The sequence below is a fragment of the Caretta caretta genome, chromosome 1 (assembly GCF_965140235.1).
Source record: "Caretta caretta isolate rCarCar2 chromosome 1, rCarCar1.hap1, whole genome shotgun sequence".
NCBI classification, from domain to species: Eukaryota; Metazoa; Chordata; order Testudines; family Cheloniidae; genus Caretta; species Caretta caretta.
In genome coordinates this window covers 150,063,153-150,086,785 of record NC_134206.1, presented here as the reverse complement: position 1 = coordinate 150,086,785, position 23,633 = coordinate 150,063,153, and the positions used below count along the sequence as shown (strand labels likewise).

General features: G+C 41.3%; 1 protein-coding gene across 11 annotated transcripts in view; it reads left to right on the top strand.

Moving 5' to 3' along the window:
- Positions 1-23,633, top strand: part of DMD (dystrophin) — a 2,122,534-nt gene that overhangs the window by 589,766 nt on the left and 1,509,135 nt on the right. For all 11 annotated transcript variants that reach the window (XM_075132091.1, XM_048863664.2, XM_048863629.2 and 8 more), the window contains exons 3-5: positions 15,636-15,728; positions 17,621-17,698; positions 21,417-21,509. In XM_075132091.1, coding sequence (XP_074988192.1) covers positions 15,636-15,728; positions 17,621-17,698; positions 21,417-21,509 — 264 coding nt within the window. The remainder of the gene's footprint in view (positions 1-15,635; positions 15,729-17,620; positions 17,699-21,416; positions 21,510-23,633) is intronic.

Here is a 23,633-nt window from a genome sequence, read left to right as displayed (position 1 = left end):
CTTTGAGATCAGCCCCGTCTGAGATACAAATCAGGTAAAAACATGACAAAAAGAAATAACTGGTTTGCAGCTGATAGGAACAGAGTCCAGCATTAGTCCACCCCTCAGTTTAACCATGTAAGATGCATTGGCCTCCCAGATTAATTCTTACCTTTGTTATTTAGGATCTTAGTGTCTTTTGTAATAGCTCTTAAGGTTTTGCTACCAAGCTCAACAGGAATCTGATTCAGTAACAGATGTGTTCTACATCTTAGTGATCTGTACATTAAAAACCCTTCTTTCTCAGTCTTCCTATCAGTCAGAAAAGTAAAAGTATTGAGATGATCAAACCACAAATGAATACTGCAGCAACTATCTGATATAAAATATGTTGAGCTACACATTACACACAAAGAAATACACAAATTAACTTACCCAACATCTGATACATTACATTATGGTTCTATTTACTGAGCAAAGAACATAATTATCCTTTATTTCAATATTGTGTTGACACAGTATACCATATTACTGTTTTTTTTTTTCCTTTGGAAGGTACTAAACAATCAGAAATGTTTTAACACTTTCAGGGATAAAAAGTGTGGCCGCTATAGCATCTCACTGGTTTATAACTGGCCAGGTCCTGTCACTGCAATATACAAAATTTTCCATTAAACAGCAGTTATATGTTATTAAGGACTGGATGATTCAGGGGATCTCTTATTTGGATACAAAATTTTAGTTCTTGTAGCAGGTGCAACCATATTGCAGCCACCTCTAGCAAATTTATGGCAGTGTGGTCAAATGACATGGGTTCTATTCCTAACTATGCCACTAGCTGTGTCTGACCTTAAACAAGTCACTTAACCTCTTTGTGCTTCAGTTTGCAAATATGGGCACTTGTCCACCATTGTAAAGTGCTTTGAAATATATAGATGAAATTGCTATAAAACTAATGTTTATTATTATTCTGTGGTTAGTTACCAACAAGATGAGGAAGCAAATAGTAAATTGTTGGATTCTGATGTTATCTGAATTAAACCGTATGTACAGATTATTTAACAAGTGGAATTTGAAAATAAAACTATGGGGAGGGCTTGTGCAAAAGAGCTGGTGTCCTACTTTCTGGTCTGTAGGCACAGCATGGCTCTAGGCGATGACATAGGCAACAGTTTTAACAGTGTCCTTCATTTAATGGGTGCAAAGTTACATCAGTCATCTAATAACTTGTAAGTCATCTAATTACTTGTTTGTTTGGAGGTTGGAATCTACAGCTACAATAATGGGGGCTGATAGAGACCCAGCTGCCAGTCTGGTCCTAACTACCTATCGAAGAGGTAAAAATGAGACTAGAAATGGATAAATGCTCTGAGGTTCATTATCCAATGGCACATAGATTACTTATTTCCTGAACCTTACATGACAATGTAAAATCTACACAGTCAGGTGTGGACTATCGTACTCCATCTATGAAGAAGAAGATGTAAAGAGAAGGTTATGTATGTATATGTAAATGCCCCCATCACAGCCTCAGTGCCCCTCTGGAATCAGGATATGATGTTGCCAGGGTCTTTGCCCATAGCACCCCCTACTGATCTCTTCTTTGGCCTTCTGATGGCCAGTTTCTGTCCTTGACTTAACACTGTGGCGAAGTCAGGTCTAGTTTGAACCTGCTTCTGGTGTAACTAAAAGTTTCAACAAAAGTTCACCCAAACCAAGGTTCTTTCGCTCTTCTTGGGCTTCTCTTCAACCTGCCCACCAGGTTCAGTTCCCAGCTCCTTCTGGGCTACCTTTTAGGTCTCTCTGGCTCTGGGATAGAGCACTGACTCCCAGGTTATTTCTCTGGAGTCCTTCCAGAGCCTCCTTCAGGGCCTTCCACAACAGCTCCACTTGCTCCCTTTGGTTCCTTTTGCAAACTGACTTTTCTTAGCTATTTCTGAGACCAAGATGTTTCAGGCTGTCACCTGATCCCAATTAGACTTGCCCCCTCTGGTGAAAATAGAGTTAATTATGGCACAGGTGAGCTGACTGAGTATAACTGGCTACCCCCAGGCCTTCTGGCCCTTAAAGGGCCAGTCCATCTTGTTACAATGACTATAAACAATGTGCAAAAATTGGCCCATTGTATTTGAGCTGGAATAGTTACAGAAATGTGGTCCATTTATGATCTTTGAAAATGGCTTAAAAGCAATCAAACAAAAACTAATAGTCTCTTTGCATGTCATAATAGGAAAAAATACAGCACTTATAGCTGACTAGGCATATCATTAATTAAACAGGACAGAATACAGCAACATTCACCAAAAATGGAGTTCTAATCTTAAATTAACTATTATTTGTATTACAGTACCTTGATCCCAACTGAGATCAGAGCCATTGTGCTAGGCACTGTACAAAAAACAAAGTTACGTATATCCTTAAATGCTTCGCTGGATTGAGGCCCAAGGATTACCACAAAGATGTCATTTAAGGCTCAGACAGTCTCTTTAAAATCCCTTCTTTGGCTGACTAATTCTCAGCCATCCTGAGCAGACTGTCCTTGTTGGGAAGAGCTTATGTAAGAAACAAAAATAAAACCCTATAATGCATGTCAAATAAACAGCCACAAAAACAGTGTTTCAAATTTGCAAATGCAATTACTAGAAGATCGAACTCTGCACCTACCATTAAAAAGATAAAATAAAAATAGCAAAAGGGGAGGCTTTGTTACCTAATGTCAACTTTAAGTTTTTCTATCTATATTTTTTTAAAATCAGAGTTGACCAAATAAAACTCCTGGAAATGTTAATAACGTCACTCTTCATTTACCATAGACTGTCAATTTATGGCTGCAAATTGCAGTAAACTTGGGCCTCATATGAATCCAGGACACGGTCTTAATTATTTTCTCTCTCTCTGACTGTTTGTTCTGCTTATATACCTGACCCCAATCACAGGAGCATCTGAGTTTCTTACAAGTATTTAAAAATGGGAAATACAATAACTTTTGCTGCAATAGTAATCCAGCAGCAGTGGGGAGAAATGTCAGTCAGTTTTTCAGAACTTCTCAGTAAAACTAAACAAATTGTAAATGAATATGTCAAGACAAGAAATACAAACTTTAATATATTTAAAGGAACAAGAGCAAGTAATAATCTCTCTTTTATTAAAACTGGCTTGAAAGATCTGTTGAGATCAGCATCACTGTTTCTCCTTATTGTTTCATAAAATTAGGCATCGAATAGACTGGAAGGAATGCCTGATAACTTTTGAGTGTTATATAGGTAATATCCCTTGGCATTCTTTTGCCAATATACTGTAGCTTTCATCTTTCTTCTAGAAGTTTCTCTCTCACCCCAATTCAGGAAAGCACTTAAGCATATGCTTAACCAGAGACTTACGCATGTGCTTAAAGTTAAGCACATGCATAAGAGCTTTGTGGAATCATGGCCTTAGTCTCTAGCTTCTGGGCATAGGCATAGTTTGACGTATGTATTGGGGGGGGGGAGGGGGACAGCTAGAGTTGCCAAATTTCTAATAGCAGAAAACCAAACATCCTTGCCCTGCCCCTTCTCTAAGGCACTGCCCCTATCCCGCCCATTCACCAAGGCCCCTCCCCCAGCTTACTCCATCCCTCCCTCGCTCTCCCCTACCCTCGCTCACTACCTCATTTTCACTGGGCTGGGGAAGGGATAGAGGAGGCTGTAAGGGCTCTGGTTGCGGGTGCGGGCTCTGTGGTGGGGCTGTGGATGAGGAGTTTGAGGTACAGGAGGGGGCTCCAGATGGTGGGATGGGGCCAAGGGGTACAAAGTGTAGGAGGGGACTCCAGGCTGAGCAAGGGATTGAGGTGTGGGAGGGGGTACTGGCTCTGGGGTGGGAATGAAGGCTCCGGGATGAGGCAAGAAATAAGGGGTTCAGGGTGTGGAAGGGGGCTCCAGGATGGGGCAGAGGGTTGGGCTGCAGGGGAAGTGAGGGCTCTAGCTGGGGGTGTGGGCTCTGGGGTGGGGCCGGGGATGAGAGATTTGGGGGCAGGAGGGCACTCCTGACTGGGGCCAAGGGATTTGGAGTGTGCTATGGGATAGGGGGTTGGGATGCAGGAGGGAGTAAGGACTCCAGCTAGGGCGTGCAGGTTCTGGGGTGGGGACAGAAATGAGGGGTTCAGGGTGTGGGAGGGGGTTGGGGCAAAGGGTTGGGGTGTAGGAGGGGGCTCAGGGCTGGGGCAGGTGGTAGGAGGGGGCGTGCGGGCTCTGAGAGAGAGCTTGAGTGCAGAAGGGGGGAGAGCTGGAGGGACATGTTGCTGCTTCTGGGAGCCACACAAAGCCAGATAGGGAGCCTGCCTGCCCTGCTGTGCCTCCAACTGGACTATTAACGGCCCAGTCAGCAGTACTGATTGCAGCCATGAGGGTCCCTTTTCAACTGGGCGTTCCGGTTGAAAACTGGGCATCTGGCATAAAATCATAGAAGATTAGGGTTGGAAGAGACCTCAGGAGATCATCTAATCCAACCCCCTGCTCAAAGCAGGAGCAACCCCAACTAAATCATCCCAGCCAGGTCTTTGTCAAGCCAGGCCTCAAAAACCTCTAAGGATGGAGATTCCACCACCTTCCTAGGTAACCCAACCCACTGCTGCTTAGCCAGTCGGTCCCCAGCCTATAGCAGTACATGGGATTCTTCCGTCCTAAGTGTAGGACTCTGCACTTGTCCATGTTGAACCCCATCAGATTTCCTTTGGCCCAATCCTCTGATTTTCTTTAGGTCACTCTAGACCCTCTCTCCCCCCAGCTTAGTGTCATCTGCAAACTTGTTGAGGGTATAATCCATCACACAATCCAGATAATTAATGAAAATGGTCAACAAATCTGGCCCCAGAACTGACCCCTGGGGCACTCTGCTTGATACTGGTGGTCAACTAGACATCGAGCCATTGATCACTACCTGTTGAGCCTGATGATCTAGCCAGTTTTCTATCCACCTTATAGTCCATTCATCTAATCCATACTTTTTTAACTTGCTGGCAAGAATACTGTGGGAGACCGTTTCAAAAACTTTGCTATAGTTAAGATATATCACGTCCACCGCTTTCCCCATATCCACAGAGCCAGTTATCTCATCGTAGAAGGCAATCAGGTTGGTCAGGCATGACTTGCCCTTTTCTAATCCATGTTAACTGTTCCTGATCACCTTCCTCTCCTCCAAGTGCTTCAAAATGGATTCCTTGAGGACCTGCTCCATGATTTTTCCTGGGACTGAGGTGAGGCTGACCGGTCTGGAGCTCCCCAGAATCTCCTTCTTCCCTTTTTTAAAGATGGGCACTATATTTGCCTTTTCCCAATCATACGGGACCTCCCCCGATTGCCAGAAGTTTTCAGAGATAATGGCCAATGGCTCTGCAATCACATCAGCCAACTCCCTCAGTACCCTCGGATGCATTAGATCTGGACCCATGGACTTGTGCATGTCTATTTTTTCTAAATAGTCCTTAACCTGTTCTTTCACCACTGAGGGTTGCTCACCTCCTCCCCATATTGTGCTGCCCAGTGCAGCAGTCTGGGAGCTGACCTTGTCTGTGAAGAGTGAGGCAAAAAAAGCATTGAGTACTTCAGCTTTTTGCACATCATCTGTCACTAGGTTGCCTCCCCCATTCAGTAAGGGTCCCACACTTTCCCTGACGTTCTTGTTGCTGACATACCTGTTACCCTTCACATCCTTTGCTAGCTGCAACTCCAGTTGTGCTTTGGCCTTCCTGATTACACCCCTGCATGCTCGAGCAATATTTTTATTCTCCTCCCAAGTCGTTTGTACAAGTTTCCACTTCTTGTAAGCTTCCTTTTTGTGTTTCAGCTCACCAAAGATTTCTTTGTCAAGCCAAGCTGGTCACCTGCCATATTTGCTATTCTTTCTGCACATCAGGATGGCATCCCTAGGGGCAGCTCCAGTCAGGCCAAAGGCTGTGCATGTGGGGCAAATTCCATGCCTACCAGAGGCTTGCAGTTTGGGAGGGCAACCCCGCCATCACAGCACCTCCTGCTAGTCATCTCAGGGAATTAGCATCCAGCCTCCAGAGCTCCTCCTTCAGGCTGGTGTCTTGCCTTGCTGCTGGCTCCCATGTCCCTCCCAGGACCCTGGTACCCCTTTCACTGGGTGCTGCCCCCTGGCAGTACCCCACAGTTCTGGGTCTCCCCCTCCCAGGGGAACCCCCCACCCACTATCCCTACCTCGTCTCAGTCATAGGCTCCTGCCAGTCACCAGCTAGCCCCCGCATCCTGGGGCGACTGCAGTATAAGCCACTCATCCCAGGCGAGGGGGTTTGGACCTGCTGCCTCTGCCTACCGGTGGCTGCCCCTGCAACCCTCATACCTAATAGGCCCTTCCTGAGTTCCCCGGCTCCCTTGGCCTTCCTCAGCCCTGCTCCCAATCTAGGTACTTTCTCAGCCCTTGCAGCCAGAGGAGAGGAGAGGAGAGGAGAGGAGAGGAGAGGAGAGGAGAGGAGAGGGTCTGTCCCCTTCCCCCCAAGCTAGAGAGAGAGGACCTTCTTGCTCAAAGGCTTTATAGAGCCACCTGGGCCCTGATTGGGGCGTGGCCACCACTTCCCCCAATCAGCCAGGGTTTTACTCCCTGCCCCAGCCCTCTACAGGGCTTTCCCAACCCCTTCAGGGCTGGACCAAGTGCTCTCCCCGCTACACCCCCCAAACTGTGTCCATGCTTCCATGCTCTTCTCTATTTTATTTTCTTTTGGTATTAGTGTTCTGTCTCTCCCTGTAGATTTCTAGGCCATATAATACTCTTTTCTCAGGGCCCTGTCTCTTGCCCTGAGATCTCTGTGTCCTACATTGTTTCTTAGTCTTTACTCTTTTAGTTCTTTTTGTTTTTCTCTTAGACCCTCTACCCTCCATCTGTTTTGAATTCTGTGTTCATAGATGTCACAGGTAAGCAGATAGGATAATATGCCATAAAAATTGAAAAATGCTTTAAAAATTGTATCCTGTTTCATAGTAATAATCCTTTTATTGGTCTAATCCATTCCAGAATGGCGAATATAATATGAATGAATACTTGCCTGCAACAGCAAGTGAAAAGCGAGATTTTCTCCTCAGACAAGTTTTATCCCTTCCCCTCCTCCCCACCCCTTCAAAACTAGTTTCTCTGTCATTTCTTGAGGAGGAAAATGGGGGAACTAATTTAATCAAAAGTGCATTTTTTTTATAAATCAGGAAAAATAATATGTTGTCCAATGGTTAGTGAATTCAGATAATAGCATTGTTGCTATCTCTTAATATTTTAGTATGTCTTATAACATCTGGGGTTTTTATTAAAGTACCAGCTCCTGGAGTTCTATGGGGTGCATCAGAATTTCTGCTTTTATTTAAAAGCAAAAGTAAACTTCTAGCCCTTATGATTGTGGGGAAAGGCTTGAAAAAGTGACCAAGTCCACTGTAAAGTTTCAAAACCCAGAAGGTAAATTAAAATAAATCCTATTATTATTTAATCTCTGATTCTTAAAACAATCTCATGATTTAATCTCATGATTCTTAAGCCAACTCGCATCTCTGAACACTTGAATATGCAGTATTGCAGTAGTAGGTACAACAGTAAGGAGTGTCTGATTTGCTCCTCACTGGGCAAGACACTTTTTTTTCAGTTCTGTCTCTATTCTCTTCAATGTCACCTTCACAATTTTGGTATCCATGGCGATAGCACCACACTATGTCCTGAGCTAATTTCCAACGTCAATATGCTCTCCTCATTTACATCTCCCCCAAACACCATCTTCTTCCACGACACCTACAAGAAACTGATTAAATCATCTATTCATTAAAAATAATTAGTATATTACCTTCTACTTTACATGTAGGTAAGCAATTGAGTATAGGGCACGAGGGCCATAAAGAGACTGGAATTGAAGTTGTGGGTTGCTGTAATTCAAGGTTAGAGAATGATGGTGGAAGACATGTAATTTAGTTAGGATTTATTTACATTGTATGTTCTTTAGGGCGGGACTATATCTATCTCTGAATTCAAAAAGTACCTACCACATTTTGGACATCTCTGCAATCTAAATAATAGTCTCTCTTCCATTTTTCCAGAGTATGTGAACACAGAATCATAGAAACATAGAAGATTAGGGTTGGAAGAGATCTGAGGCGGTCAACTAGTCCAACCCCCTGTAATGTACTAAGTGGTCTAGCTAAGCTTTGGTGCTGTCAAACACTTGGGGGAAGCTGCTGTCCCATCTCAAATGACCATGTCTTCCTGTAAATATTAATTGTACATGACCCTGCAATTCTAAATCACAGCTTTATGAATTCATATTCAGGCAAGGCATCTGCACCTTCTCCTGTAAAATGCAAAAAAATCTGTGTTTGGGAGTTCTCCACTTAGTTCACATTTTCTACAATTTTTAGTAGAGCTGGAGGTTTAATTTAATCCATAACAACACAGAAATCTTCTCTCTCCTTGTATGTCACACCATTGTGGCAGCTTTTGAAAAAAATCCCTTTGGATTTTCTTCAGCTCTCTTTGTGTCATGTAAAGATTAGTAATCACAGACAACAGTCATGTCAGCTAAAGCAACAAAAGTGTCTGTGGTTTGACTAACCAATTTATTTGAGCATGAGCTGTGGCTCACGAAAGCTCATGCTCAAATAAATTGGTTAGTCTCTAAGGTGCCACAAGTACTCCTTTTCTTTTTGCGAATACAGACTAACACGGCTGTTCCTCTGAAACCTGTGGTTTGACTGTTATTCAACACATCAGAACAGTACTTACCTCAGTGCAGTATATTTTATAGCCCCTATACTCTTTCCAATCAGGGAGATCCCTCAAGATTATGGAGAAGGACATTCATTTCCCAGGTTTGTATTTCAAGCTGTCATTCATATTTTTCCCCCTTGAAAGATTGGTCTGTTTCCATTTCCTTCTTCATTTCAGCCTTTCTCCCGCCCACCCCCCCGCCCCCTTTATCCTTGTCTGTCTGTCTCTTCCTCTGTTTCTTTTTTTTCTTCCCCACTCACAAATCCCCATATCCCTGTGTTCACTGCCTGAAGCACTCTTGAAATAGACAGAGAGGATTATTTTGCTGACCATTTGCAAACCTGCTTTCCTAGGGGAGCTAGCAATAGCAGGGTCTTTTTATACACTAACTAGGATCATGCAGTTCTAGTTAGTTGCTGGCACAACTCGGGAAAGTACTACAGTGCAGGAGAACAGACTTAATTTTGCCAAGTGGATAGCTTTGTGTTCTCCCTACCCTTCCTTGGGTTATTTACAAACAAAAACAAAACATGTTCCTATGCCCATATTACATGCTTGTTCAGTAATAGAATTGTTGGTATAGCTATTTTTCTTAATGATAAATTTGTAAGGTAACCTAACACTGGCATAACGAAATTCAAATAAAAATCACAATAGATTAGTCTGAATGTTTTTCTTTTCCCCATATTTAAAGGTGGTAGTTGTATAATCCAAGACCCCTTTTAGGCAGAGCTCTTTTAAAAAAGAATAGATACTCAGGTACCTGCCATTCTGCGTAGTGGCTTTATTTATTCTTCCCAAAGCGTCATACATCTTAAAGTACACTTTTCTTCTGACCTTGAAAACACTACATATTTCTTTGCCACCTCTCTAAATCCTTTGTTTCTGAAGACTTATTGCAATGTCGATCCACTGAAGATGCTCAATCTGTTTGAGAAAGAAGACTTAATTGCCCTTACTGCCAGAGAGAAAGCAGACTTGTCCAGGTTAGGGATGAGTCCTGTGTCAGCAGCATCAGGATTCTTATGTAATTCTCAGTTGCTGATTAATAGACGGATTCCTTCCAAGCCCTTTAAAAATCAATGGCATTTGTTAAAAGATTTATTTGTAACACATTTGTAATTAAAATGTCCTGCTGGAGATGCTGCCATGCTGTGTTTTTATTTCCTTTCTGAAAGCTTTACAAAAAACCCCACATTATTTTGTCAAGTAGAATTTGTTGACTGTCTCAGATTAACTTGCACTGAAGGTTTTGGTTAAAATTAATGTGTAATAGAAGGAGGGAAAGGTAGAGACATTTATTTGTTACTTTAACTTTTGCTTTTCTAGTTACAAAGCAATATGATTATAATAATCATTATATTCCGTTACCAAAATGTTGTCATGCTCTTTGTCTCAGAATGCTGCATTTAAAGCATTTATGGATGAGATTCATGCCTAAGTAGAGGGCTTGCATGAGATCTGTGCATCACTTAATCCCTCCAAAATGATGTTTAAGTGAGATTTGGGGTATACTTATGTCTTGTGCTGGCCCCCCTGCACAAGGCTGACTTTTATCCTTAGATTAAGGATAAGGAATTAAGATAAAGCCATACGGAAAAAAAGAATGTAACTTCACTATTTCAGCATTGTATCTATGCCATCATTTTAAATATCAAATCAATTTTTCATAAATGAGGATTACATACATTTTTAGTTACACTGGCCTTGATTCAGGAAATCACTTAAAGGCTAATGTGATCACTAAGTTCTTGTCTGTGCTACAAAATTATGTCAACCTAAGTTACGTTGGCATACGGCCGTCACAGTTATTATATTTCTAAACAGGGTCTGAATGAATTCTCCCCTGACAGCTAGCTGGGAGGGGGGGAGACTTCAGGAGCAACCTGTATTTACATGAACACACCTTCTCTGTTTAGATATCCAGCAGATAGAGTGGTGTTGCTCAAAGTAATCAACTTTGGCTGGTGTTGGATTACAAATCACTTCAGTACTGAATGCAGGGGTAGTGAAATGCTGTTACCAATGTTGTTGTCATTATTGTATGAATAAAGGGAAGCAGAAGTGTGCTTAACCTATCCTAAATGAGGGGATCACCCACCGCTGAAAGGACCTCGATAAGCCAGGGGCTCAAATGCCAGAGCCCTGTGAAAGTAAGAAGGGTGGGACAGATGTCCCAGACAGGAGGTGTGAACTGTCTCTCAGGCTTTGTCTACATTGGCTAGCGAAAAACAAAATTTGTGTCATTCAGAGGTGCTAAAACACACACACACATACACACACCCCGAAAGTCAAAAGTGTTGTCAGCGACAGGTGCTGGTGCGAACAGTGCTTTGTCTGCATGAGTGCTATCCTGCCGACAACACTAATGCCGCTCGTTGCGGGTGGAAGTTTTCTGTCAGCAAGAGAGCTCTCTCCTGCCGACAAACAGGCTACACTGTGTGCCTTTTACTGGCATGGCTATGGCTGCACATCTGTGTCACTAAAAGCTGCATAGGGTAGACGTAGCCTCAGGGTCCCCAGTGTGGTTTAACCCGTTCCTCCCCACTATTCTAAGAAAGAGCTAAATAGGCTTCATTAGGAGAATGAGAGCTGAAATCACTTGAGATGGGGCAATGTTTCTACCCCAGCCTGCAAAAAGCTGAAAATTACTAAGAGGCTGATGTGCAGAGGTCACAGCAGAGAACCAGGTGGCACCAGAAGGTGATTAACAGTCAGCCGGCGAATGAGCAGATGGCGAGGCAACAAGAGGCTGGCAGGGCGGCCAGTGGAGAGGAACTGTGGTTGGCTGGAGGGCCAGGTGGCAAGGAAATATGGCTGGCAGGGCGGCCAGCCAGAGCAAGTGCAAGCAAGGTGCCTTCTTTCCTGGGTGGGAGGTAAACTCACACAGGTACTCCTCTGAACCCTGGGTCCTCACTGACCAAGGACAACCACTGTGAGTGGGGTATGGTGAGGGAGCGGAGCAGGGCACAGAAAAGGAACTTTTGGTTGTGGAACTCAAGAACATGAGGTGGGAGGCACTGCCCCATGCACTCTGGGGTGGGTGTCCTGCTCACAATTTTATGATTATGAATCCCGCTTGTGGCATTTTCCCTAATTACTGTTGAGTGTCTTCCCTCCTTCCATTAAAGTTTTATTCTCTACATTCAGACTCTGTGATTGTGAGTGGGAAAGTATTGCCTCTCAGAGGTGTCCAGGGGTGGTGTGTAATTTTCCCAGATTACTGGTTGGGGGCTTTAGCCAGTTCTGTGTTGTACTGTTGGAAAGGAACCCCTAGATATTGAACTCAGCCCTGGTTGCTGCCAGATTCACCTGGCAGAAGGGTTTACACATTTCTTGTGCGTGTGCACACTACACTTCTTGTGTCAGTGGTGCGCGTCCTCACTGGGGCACTTGTATCGATGCTGAGAGCAGTGTATAATGGATAGCCATCCCACTCTGCAACTCATCACCCACCAGTGCAAGGTGTTTTGGGAAGTTTTTCCAATGCCTCCTGAGGCCAAAACAAGTTATGCAGGGGTGACTGGGAGCATGGGTTCAGCTTCCCATAATGCAGTGTTCTCAGTCCCATAATTTAATCCACATCCCATAATATCTCACACCTCTTTTCAAAATTCCCACAAACCTATGTGTCTCCCTTCGCTGTCCACCATCTCTGACAGAAGTATGGCGCCTGCACAGCTCTGCACTATTGTCATGAGCCTTGCAAATACAGGGTGCTTGATCCTGCAGTTTTTTCAGAGCCGCAAAAGGACCCACAGGAAACTTCCTTGGAGACTACATTACTGTGGGACATAGGAAAAAAATATTCAAAGCTGTTGGCATTCACAGAGTAGCTGCAGATGGTGGACCACTGGTTCTGGGCCTAAGAAACAAGCAGTGGCTGATGGGGTTGCATTGTTTTGCACATTCGGGATGACGAGCAGCGGCTGCAGAACGTTTGGATGCGCAAAGCCACATTCCTGGATCTGTGTGCCAAACTCGCCCCAGCCGTCCAGTTCAGGGACACCAAAATGAGAGCTGCACTGGCAGTTGAGAAGCAAGTGATGATTCCATTACAGAAATGTCAGATTTCTAACGGTCAGCTGGGAATCAATTTGAAGTCAAGAAATCCACAGCAGGGAAAGTTGTGATGCAAGTGTACAGGACCATTAATTGCCACCTGCTATGCAGGTCTGTGACTCTGGGAAATGTGCAGGACATAGTGGTTGGTTTGCAGAAATGGTGTTCCCAAGCTGCGGGCGGCAATACATGGCACACATATCCTTATTTTAGCACCTTGCCACAGAGTACGTCAACAGAAAGGAGTACCTTTCTATGGTAATGCAACCACTGGTACATCACTGATCACTTTACCAACATCTGCGGGGACTGGTCAGGGAAGGTGCATGTTTAAGAACACAGGACTGTTCAGAAAGCTGCAAGCAGGGACTTTCCTGACTGGCAGATTACGATTGGGAATGTTGAAATGACAGTAGTAATTCTGGGAGACCCAGCCTACTCCTTGCTCTTCGAGCTCATAAAGCCATACACCCATCACCTCATCAGAACCAACTACCAGCTCGGCAGATGCGGAATGACAGTTGAATGTGGGTTTGGTCATTTAAAGTGCTGCTGGCATTGTGTATTTATGAGAGTGAAAAAAAGTATCCCAATGGTTATAGCTGCCTGTTGTGTCCCACATAATATATGTGAAGCAAAGGGGGAAAGGTTTCTGCTGCAGTGGAGGGCAGAGGTGGAGTGGCTGTTTGCTGATTTTGAACAGCTAGAAACAAGGACTATAAGAAGACCTCAACATGGAGCTATATGGCTCAAGGAGTCTTTGAAAGACCATTTTAATAGTGAGCCATAGTAGTATGTGTTGATATGGTGGGATCTATCTGCTCCTGCTCTTTTGCAGCCTGGTATAAATCTTGAAGGGAGTGCTGCTTTGTGTTTAGGAAGATAAAATTGTCAATGTACATGTTAATATTTTCTGTGAATGATGTTACTGGTTCTGTGCCAAAATGAAATAACAGGAAATTGGTGGGTGTCAGACCCGCTGATCACCAGCCAGCATATGTTGTGAACTATTAAAGATGAACTATGTTCCAAAAAAATAATTGTATTCTGTTACAATAATCAAGCAAATAAAAAAAATGTTTAGAACTTAATAAAGCTTAATAAATTAAGGAACAGCACTTATGAAGGTGAAAGAACACTCATTTCCATTTCAGGTATAAATACACCAATTGTGGCTTTCACAGATCAGTGTATGTGCAGCTGAAGGTACAGACATACGCCTACTAATTTGTGCGGTTTTATATAGCATGGTGTAAAGGTTGTAGAACTTTTTATTGGCCTCTGCAGGTGATTATCCAATGTCCTAAATCATGTACCTGTGTTATCACTGTAAAACACTCTATCAAAGCTGTCCATCATACTAAACACATTGTAGGAAATGGAGCAGATTGACTATTATTTGTTAAATAGAAAATTTAACTAAGGTTAGAAAGGGTTGTCTTTGTGAATCATGCAAATCTATTCAGTATCATCTGACACAAGCAATCAAATGGCAGTGTATGGCTTATTAGCTAAGTGGCTTATGTTGGAGCTTCAGAATTGGTTAGAGTGAGCAGCACTGAGCACTGGAGTGATTGAGTGAGTAACTGAACAGAAAAAAAAAACATTAAGCTTCCTTATTGAGTGACTGATTCACTGCCTCTCCCACACTGTTCTTGATAAAAGGCCCAGTTATATCTAGGGTGTGGCTTAATCTCCAGTGAATCAAAATACAGATATTTCATGACAAATCAATCCCTGAAGTGTCACAAATAAGCAAGTACATTGTGCTCAGAGATAGATGAATCAACCCAAAATCTTAACATCCACAATACAGTCATTAGTTTTTGTTCTGGTTCTCAGCCAGCTCTAATACAAAGTCACAAAAATGTCAGTTATCAAATAAATGTGAAGGTAAAACCACACATCAACTAAGTTTTATAAAAATCATCTTGCTGTTTCATTCTACTTTATTCATTAGTCAGTGACATAAGCATTAACTTAAAAACCTGACTTGATTTTAGAAAAGATTAAAAACCACCTTTTTTCACCCTCTTGAGACAGTGAAAAGCAAGGGAGGAAATCTCACTCCCACCCCCCACACCCCCGTATATGGTATGATTCAATGTGTGTCCGAATGTTAACCATTGTGCCTGATCCTGTAAGGTTCTGAACGTTTCAGTTAACATGGATTCAGATGACAGCTGAGGGTGTTCAATTCATCTACAGTTCGACCATAAGATTTGGAAGTGACACTTAGCTGTTTTCTGATAGTTTTGGGGTTTTGTTTCTCATCTTTGTGTAAAAGATCCTCCTTGGAGTTTAAAATTAATGTTTCTCTCCTTTTTCATTTGGCAAATATTAATTAACTTTTTCCCCCTGCAACTTAATCAGCAAACGTAGTTTGTCTCCCAGCTTTATGGATGTTGTCAATAACTAAGTGTAGAGTTCTGGTATAACAGTGTAAGCTAATAGTGGGAGCACAAAAATATTTGGCTTTTAATAAGTTTCACACAGATAATGACTATCTTATAATTTAGAGAATTAATGTGTGGTGTGCATTCCTCATCAAGTGAAAACCATTTTAAGTTACTTTGAAATTAGGGTCTCAGCTACTAGACAGTGCCTGTTCAACACAGAAATTTGTGAGAAGAGTCTCATTTATATCAATTTGTATGCAAGCTATTCTCCTGTTTCGTCTTATAGGACAACTGCTGTATTTAGTAGAGCAATGTTTTGACATAGTCTGCATTTTTAAAATGTACAAGTGCTCACAACTCTGTGGTTCTAACCTCACATTTTAATAAGAGTGATATTGTGAAATATAACCATTTCTATCCGTTGCTGTTTTAGCTAACAACATGTCATTGTTATATTTATTTCAGTTTGGGAGGCACTATATTGAAGACCTATTTCATGATTTTCGAGATGGACGAAGACTTCTGGAGCTCCTTGAAGGTTTTACAGGCCAAAAACTTGTATGTATACATTTTTGTAATTACAAACCTTACTGTTCTTTTCCACTTGACAGTCTTGTAAGATATCGATAATTGGCTAAAATCACACTAGTATTTCTCAATGGATACATCTGGCAAAGTGCTGACACTCTGGTGAAGTGCTGAGCATCCTCAACTAATCCTGGCTTCAGTGAGAGTTGAGGGAACTCTGCACCTGTTAGAACCAAGTCTCTAGTCCTGAGTCATGCTGAGCACCATCAACAGCTATTGACTTCAGCAGGAGTTGAGGCCAGTGCTTAATTTGTAATGAAAGAGGTGCGGGGGCTCAAGCAATTAGGTGCTGGGGCTCAAGCAAATTTTTTACTTTCATAACTGATGCAGCAAGCCTAAAGGTGCCAGGGCTATGAACTGCCAAGCCTAGAGGTACCGGGGATCAGCCCTGGCACAAATTAAGCACCAGTGGAGGCTCTCAGCATCTCTGAGGATAGGGAGCTAAATTGGACAGGTGCCACAGTTAAGTATGTATTCCAAAAATGAATTTAATCTTTGACCTCTTGTTCTCTAATATTTTTTTGTTTAGTACCTCGCTAGAGATGTTTGCTTAAAAACCTTGTGGACCTATTTTATAAACATTTTGTGACAACATTAATGTTTACAGTTTATACTATCTTCTATCTGATCAGCCACACATGATGAAATATGTCATCAGTGACTGCCATATGTGCAGCTAATTATGGGAAAACCTCAAAAGCGTTGGTAAATCATACTTTTGTTATTTCTTCTAACTTGTATGCAGCATCGCTTTTCCCTTCTTTTCCTTATTTGAGCAGAATATCTTTCTCTCCCTCCAACATAGATCTTTGCTTATATTTTGTATTTGTTTGAGGGTGCGTTTTTCTTTAAATTTAATTCTTTTTTAAAAAAAATAAAAATCCTCTTCCTATTTGACCGGTGATGGCAGAAGGTAGTAGTCCATCTGCATGAGGACTCTGGGTTGCTAATCTTAGTGTAGCTGAATCAGTGCTAGCAAAGATGGGATATTTTTTTTAAAAAAATATTCCTAGTGTAGACAGGATTTGAGGAGTCTGCCTTCCTAAAGCAAAATTAATCCTGGAGCTCACCCTGGACTGATGAGCACAACTGAGTCTGGGAGTAGCAGGTTCATAATATGCATGAGCAAATGGTAACATTATGGCCACACACTAAGGATGTAAAGCAGCCAACCCCTTTGTATGCTAAAGGGAAGCTAGGCTTTCTCAGTTAAATTGTTTAACTCCTATATGCAGAAATTGGTTTTATAATAAATTGTGTAGAGTTAGACAGACTTTTTTCACAGAGTTGACATTTAAAATATATGTCTTGAAGTAACTTGACTAACATTAAAGGGAATAAAATCTGCCCTTACTAACATGTAAAGGCTAAAATAACACAGCACAATAGTTGGATACTTGTCTCTTGCATTTTCTTTTTGTTTTTCATGAGCTTGAGAGCTTTCTCTTAAACTTTCTCATAAATTTAGGGAAACAAGCTGACAACATGAGTCAAATTCCAGAGAGGAGATAGTTGCAAATATTATACATGCTGATGCTTATCTGTTTGGTTGTTATGGTAGTGTTCCTAAATTTTTCTCTGGCAAGGGAGATTAATCATAATAAAAATAACCTGAATTTATCTGATTCCTATATACATTTTGATTATATGTTCACTGAAAAAATGTCAGTAACCATGTTAGCGGTCAGATTAAGATTGTTTCACAATTGTCTTTCTTTAGTAGTTTAAATTCTACTTTGCAGATATATAGACATAATTATAGTATCGTCTCCAAAATAGTCATGTTTGTAAAATACAAATCCATGGACTTAAAGAAGTGTTCTTGTTATATTCAGCTTTTTATTATTTGCATGTGCTTACAGGCAAAAGAAAAGGGCTCCACAAGAGTTCATGCTCTGAACAATGTCAACAAAGCACTGCAGGTCTTGCAGAAAAATAATGTAAGTAATCATCTGGACAAGGTCAGAACACGCATTAGACATCATGCTTAATGCTTTGTAAGTGATAGCTCAACCCCTGGATACAGGATACAGTTTCTAAAGTCCACTATACATCAAAGCAATGGTATTAATGTGAATTATCTATGGGATCTGCAACGTGGCTGTCTGTTTGTGCCAAATATAATTCAGATGTTTTCTGGCAGCAGATTTTAAAGTAGCTGAATAATAAATCTGTAATAAATGCTATTTGAAGCCTGATCCAGTGCAATTCTTTGTTAATGTGGTGTTACAATAAATATTAAAAATGTTCATTACCGAAAATCCTCCTTAGTAAAGTAGGAGTTGATTCTAGCTGTCAGAATTTCAACTCATTAAACATTTGCTTTCAAAATATGGTGGAGTTATGTCTAAAAATTTGAGTTTTTTCTTAGGAGAAACAATTTCTAGTATATTTCCTTAGGTGTTTATGGGATAACAATATTAAAGATGTGAGCCAGGTAGAAAACAACACCACACATTCCACTCTGTTCTGTTAAGATTGACTCTTCAGGCCAATATGCTTCTTATAATGTTGGAGTAAATATTCCCTTAGTATCTACATTCTAATTGACCAATAACTGTACCAGACATGGTTAGTGGCCACCTAATTATATCACATCTCCCCTCTCCCACCAAGAATAGATTCAGATAAATAACAACATTCACTTAAAACCCAGTAAGCGGTGATGGAATAGTAATCACGCATTCTGAGCCTCATGTTATATTGGATTTCTTGATAGGTACAGTAAGTCTTTCAATGTGCTTGAGTTCAGCTGGTACATGGATACATTGATTTTCTAACTCTAAGGTAACGTGTACTTAGCTGATCATTTGTGCATAAGTCAAAGTGATTTAACGGGAGTGTTAAATTGGTAATAGGGATCTTTATGAGAGGTCATACATTTTTAATGAAATTGTTTAAAGTTGCCAATTCTGCATCACTGAAAGGATGCTGTGTACAATAGACAACTGTATATCACTCTGAAAAAATTCAGTGGTCAAATATTTGTCAATGTGCTAAAAAGTCTTCATTACATGCATACAGTATAATATTACTTTTAAAAATTGTTTAAAACATCTGTTTACTGGTGCATTAGGAAAATGTGCTAGTGGGTTGTTCATTCAAATTCCAGCACACAGCTACAGTGCCTTTCTAATGTGTACAGGAAGTACAGCTCATGCACGTTCAAAGTAGACACATTTTGTGCCCCTTAAATATATAGAAGCAAGCATCTTTTAAATAATGTTATGAGTATGTCAAGGTTGTTCAGGACAGGATTAAAATTGACCCTTTTAGTAGGTTACAGCTTCATCAGATGCCACGTATATTATGCAGCGTCAGATTAGAAAACTAAAAGCCCTCTCTAAAAAACCTTCTCCCGCAACTGAAGTTCTTTGAGTCCGTAGCCTCTGAATGGTCACACATGTAGGATGTGTACCCTGCTAAGTTTCAGAAACCTCTGAAAAGCAGCATCTGTTGGGCTCCAGGAGTGCCCCATTACAACATCAAGTATTTGGAGCCAAGACTCTAAAAGGAGCATGTGGTTCCAAGTACTTCTGCTAAACTTTAGAGTTCTAAAAGGAGAGAAGAAGGTGAATGGGTAGTATAAATAAGCAGAGGGGACTATATTCAAAGAGTTACTGATGAATATCTTAAAATTGCTTCTCTATAGTCCCAGGGATTACAGTAAGGGAGAAGTAACAGGGAAGCGTGCTCCTTCTCTCTGGTTTGGGGGAGCAGCCCTTCTCCACAGCTCCCCCTCAGTATTGGCTGGGGCACTGAGAATCCCACTGGTGGGAATCTAATGATCAGTCCGTACGGTAAGTGAACTGAGAAGGTGTAATGAAACAGGCATTGCAGGACTGCCCTTTCAAGGCAACCCTTGAATCTAGATGCTAAATTGAGAGAGTAGTGCTGTGTAAGATTATGTACAAATCTCCAGGTAGGAGCCCTACGGGTTTTTAAAATGGAAATGTTCTGAAGGCAGGCAACTTATTCCACTTTAGCCCTGGTAGACTGACTTCTGGGACTCTGAGGTACTGTTATTCTGGCTTATGTGTAACAAGTCTCAATGGCCAGCCAAATGCACTGTGACAAAATATGTGTGGATTTGGCATTCTGTTTACACAGATCCTTAAGGGATACAGAATGTGTAGGGGATGTCCTAAATAATTTCTTCCTAGGCAAGTGAAACTTCAGAGCCCATTTGTCATCTAGGGAATGACATCTAACTTCCTCATGGAAAGTGTACTGAGAGACTGCTGATCTGATTCTGATATGACTCAGACACCGCTATTTGTAACAGTTTAATAATTCTCAAATTAAAAAAAAAGAGTCGTTCTGAGTTCTCAGTTTTTTTCAGTTAAGAAAAAGAAGTTACATTTTTTGGAAAAATTCTGGCTTTGGGCATTAGGCTAGTGTAAATGACCCACACACACTGGTGTGTAGCAACTCTTCAAAATCAGCCTGTGCCAGTGTGGTGGCTGCTTTTGGCAATCATGCAGAAATTATTTCTACTAGTTTCAGGAGTTAGCTGTGTGGTACAGGGCTCCATGAGTCCACATGCTGAGTGCAGATCATGATGTTGACCCTATAGTCTCACTATAGATACAGTTTTGGCCATGCAGAAGTTGGACTTGTTAAATAGGATACTTGAGAAAGGTGTTTCAAACTCAGAACATGATTTCACAAGGTGTTGCCTCTTTTGATATTCTGAGCACCCTGGTCTCCCATTGTAAGAAATGAGAGTTGAAGATGCTCAACACTTCACAAAGAGTACTCAATATCTTGAAGGACAAAGCCCCCAGCGGGAGGCTATTGCCCCAGAGTAATGTGCTGGAGTGGCAAATTCAGTGAGCCATACTTGGGAAATGCAGTAGGGTGTGCTCCAGGCCACAAGCCCTGACCTCCTCCCTGGCCTCTAAAATGCATCCTCTGCTGGCAAAACTCTCAGTGACTTCAATATGGGTGCCTCGTACATCTCAAAACAGTTAATGGAACATTACATTGCAATCACAAATTCAGCAAATGAGAAAATAGGATCTCCCACAGAACTGTTAAAGGGGCTGGGCTGTACATATGTTCTTTTCTTTTTTTCCCTTTTTTTTTTCTTGCCGAATACGCATTGTAATATTATTAGAGGGTTTTTATTTTTGGTCAAATGTAAATTGTAAAACAAACAAAATGTGCAAACTGACAGTTTTGAAGTTGTTGTGGGAACCTTATTGTTTGTATTTCCTTGAAGTGTCTGTTTGTGATATTTAATTGTGCAGTCCTGATATTGCATTAACATGTAGGGGTGGATTTGTATTTAATTATTGTATTTTAACTTTATATTTTCACTTAACTTTAGAGCTTGGATAATTATATCTCCATATCGCTAACTCTGCCACTTGCTTTTTGCCAGCACTTTAATTGTTCCATTTATCAAATAAGTGTTGAATATTTACTTTTGCAAATGTATGCACCCTCAGAAAAACAAAACAATGATCCAACCTATTATAATATTTTAAAATTTGGTTTAAACAAACTGGTTCAAGATTAATCAGATAACTACTTCAAATGCCTATATTTCTCAAAATCCAAAATAAATTACATTTTTGTCATAGTTTCTTTCACAAAATGCATGAGTATCCAAATACTTTTTCATACAGTACTTATTTTGCATTTCTCCAATAGGTTGATTTGGTGAATATTGGAAGCACAGACATAGTGGATGGAAATCATAAACTGACCCTTGGATTGATCTGGAGTATAATTCTCCACTGGCAGGTGAGGGATACTGTTGAAGGTTCTCTCCGAAATGTCTGTTACAAGATCCTTGCATATTGTTACCCACCCACAACCTATACAACAACATAGGCATTTCAAACAAAATATGGACATCTACCAAGCTCTCATTTTTTTTAAATTAGCAAAATTTACGATAGTTTGTTTGCATATTATCTGGGACATTAAGAATCAGCAGATTATAAAATAGGTTATGGAGCATTAATAGCAGCTTTTCTAATTTTACTGTAAGTTGTTGGAAGTGAATACATAATAAAATTATTACAAAGCAAAATCAGTAGACAAAACTAATGTGGAAGAGTTGTTCACCTTTTTAATAACTGAGGAAGAATGACTTTTTTGTTTTTCTTTTACAGTTAAATACTAAAGTCATCATACATTTGCTGGGTTTTTTTTAATACCATTGACCTACCCAGTCACAGATGTTGTTAGAACCCTGCAAAAAGCTGCTGAAGTTTTAATAACTCCTTGAGGCATATGTGACCCATTTGCTCCCATGGGGCATAAGGGAGATAGGCCTTGCCCTCTAGAGAGAGAGGGAATGAGCACGGAGCAGATCATGCAAGGAGACCACAGAGACAAATATGCTTAGCTAGGAAGCTGAGGATGATGTTAACCATTTTTGAGATACCATTAAAGCTATATTCCAGGAAGGGCTTGACACTAGTTTAGGGTGTATGTGCTCCTTTGACAGTGGGGTAGGGATTCCTACTAAATATTAAGGTGATGTTGAAGTAAAAAGAAAACGGTACAAAGTTTAAGCATAGAAGTTTCTGGTTATCAGGGAATAAGGTACATATTATCAAGGGTTGCAAAATTCGGTTTATGAGTGGGTGGCGTAAGGAATACATAATCTGCAATCTCCCCGATTGGGGGTAAAAGTTTAATGGGTCAAAGTACAGACATTGAGATATGGGGGTATGTTGTTCATATAATGGCTATGTTCAGGTGTGGAGTATAATGAGTGGATACGATGATGAGGATGGATTTACCCTCATTTGGTGGGATTTAATGTTCAGTGAGTTTATGGTTCCAGTTCATATGGTCCAATGGAAAAAGCCTCTCAGTCCCTTTCCCATAGTTGATGCACGATGTCGTACCGGCTCACACCTCCTGGTACTGTTGGTGGCTGGTGATGTGTTTGATGTAGATGTCCCTGGACCATCGGATGGTGTCCGAGACCATGAGGCGCTGCATGAGCCATGCGTAGCATCGACCAATCCCACAGGTCCGCAGCACACGCTCGTTGCAGGGGTCCCAAGCGCCCAGGGCTTCGACGATCCGGGCATCCATCTGCACCTTGTAGCCCTTCGCTCTCAGAGTATCGGCCAGGGGGGCGTTTACACACACACACACAACCAGTCAGGGCATTTTAACATTCTGCCAAAAGACAAGCAAGATTGGCCCATTGCAACATGAAAAACAATGCTGATAATACTCAAACACACACTCAAAAAGGACAATCATTTACCATCCTCACCGACACATAAATTCACAGAAAAGGGGACAGTGGTTTCTTGCAGGAAAGGCCTGAAAATGTGTTGTTTTGATTCACTCCTATCCTTCACTTCCATACTCTCTTACTTAGTTCAGCTGGTGGGATTACTCATTGCTTTGAAGGATGTAAAGTGCTGAATCCGAAATGGGAGTGTGAACACTGGAGTATATGCAACTGTGAGAACTTCTTGAAAAAAATTGAGCAATATATGTTTTAATGTATAAAAACTACAGATAGATGTGAGTGTGCTTTTCTGCAGACTCATATACTGTCTTTTGCCTCCAGATTGTTTTGAGTTATGTAAGTCTTTGCTGCTAGTTATTTATTATTATTTTTTCTTCCTGGGCTCTCACATTTCCAGCATTCCTCTCATGGTGTGTGTGTGTATGTACAGAAAACACACGTATTAATTGCCTGGCATAATATGTATGGATACTCAGCCACATGTCTGATCTTACAGTACCTGCTTAGTTAGTGCAAATTCAAATGTAGCTACCCATCTGGGCCCATCATAAAATACTCTCCCCATCATAAAATAAGAAACAGTAACAATATCCACCAGCGTTAATGGATGTCTGGAGCTGGACTCAGGATGTATGCTGTTGGTC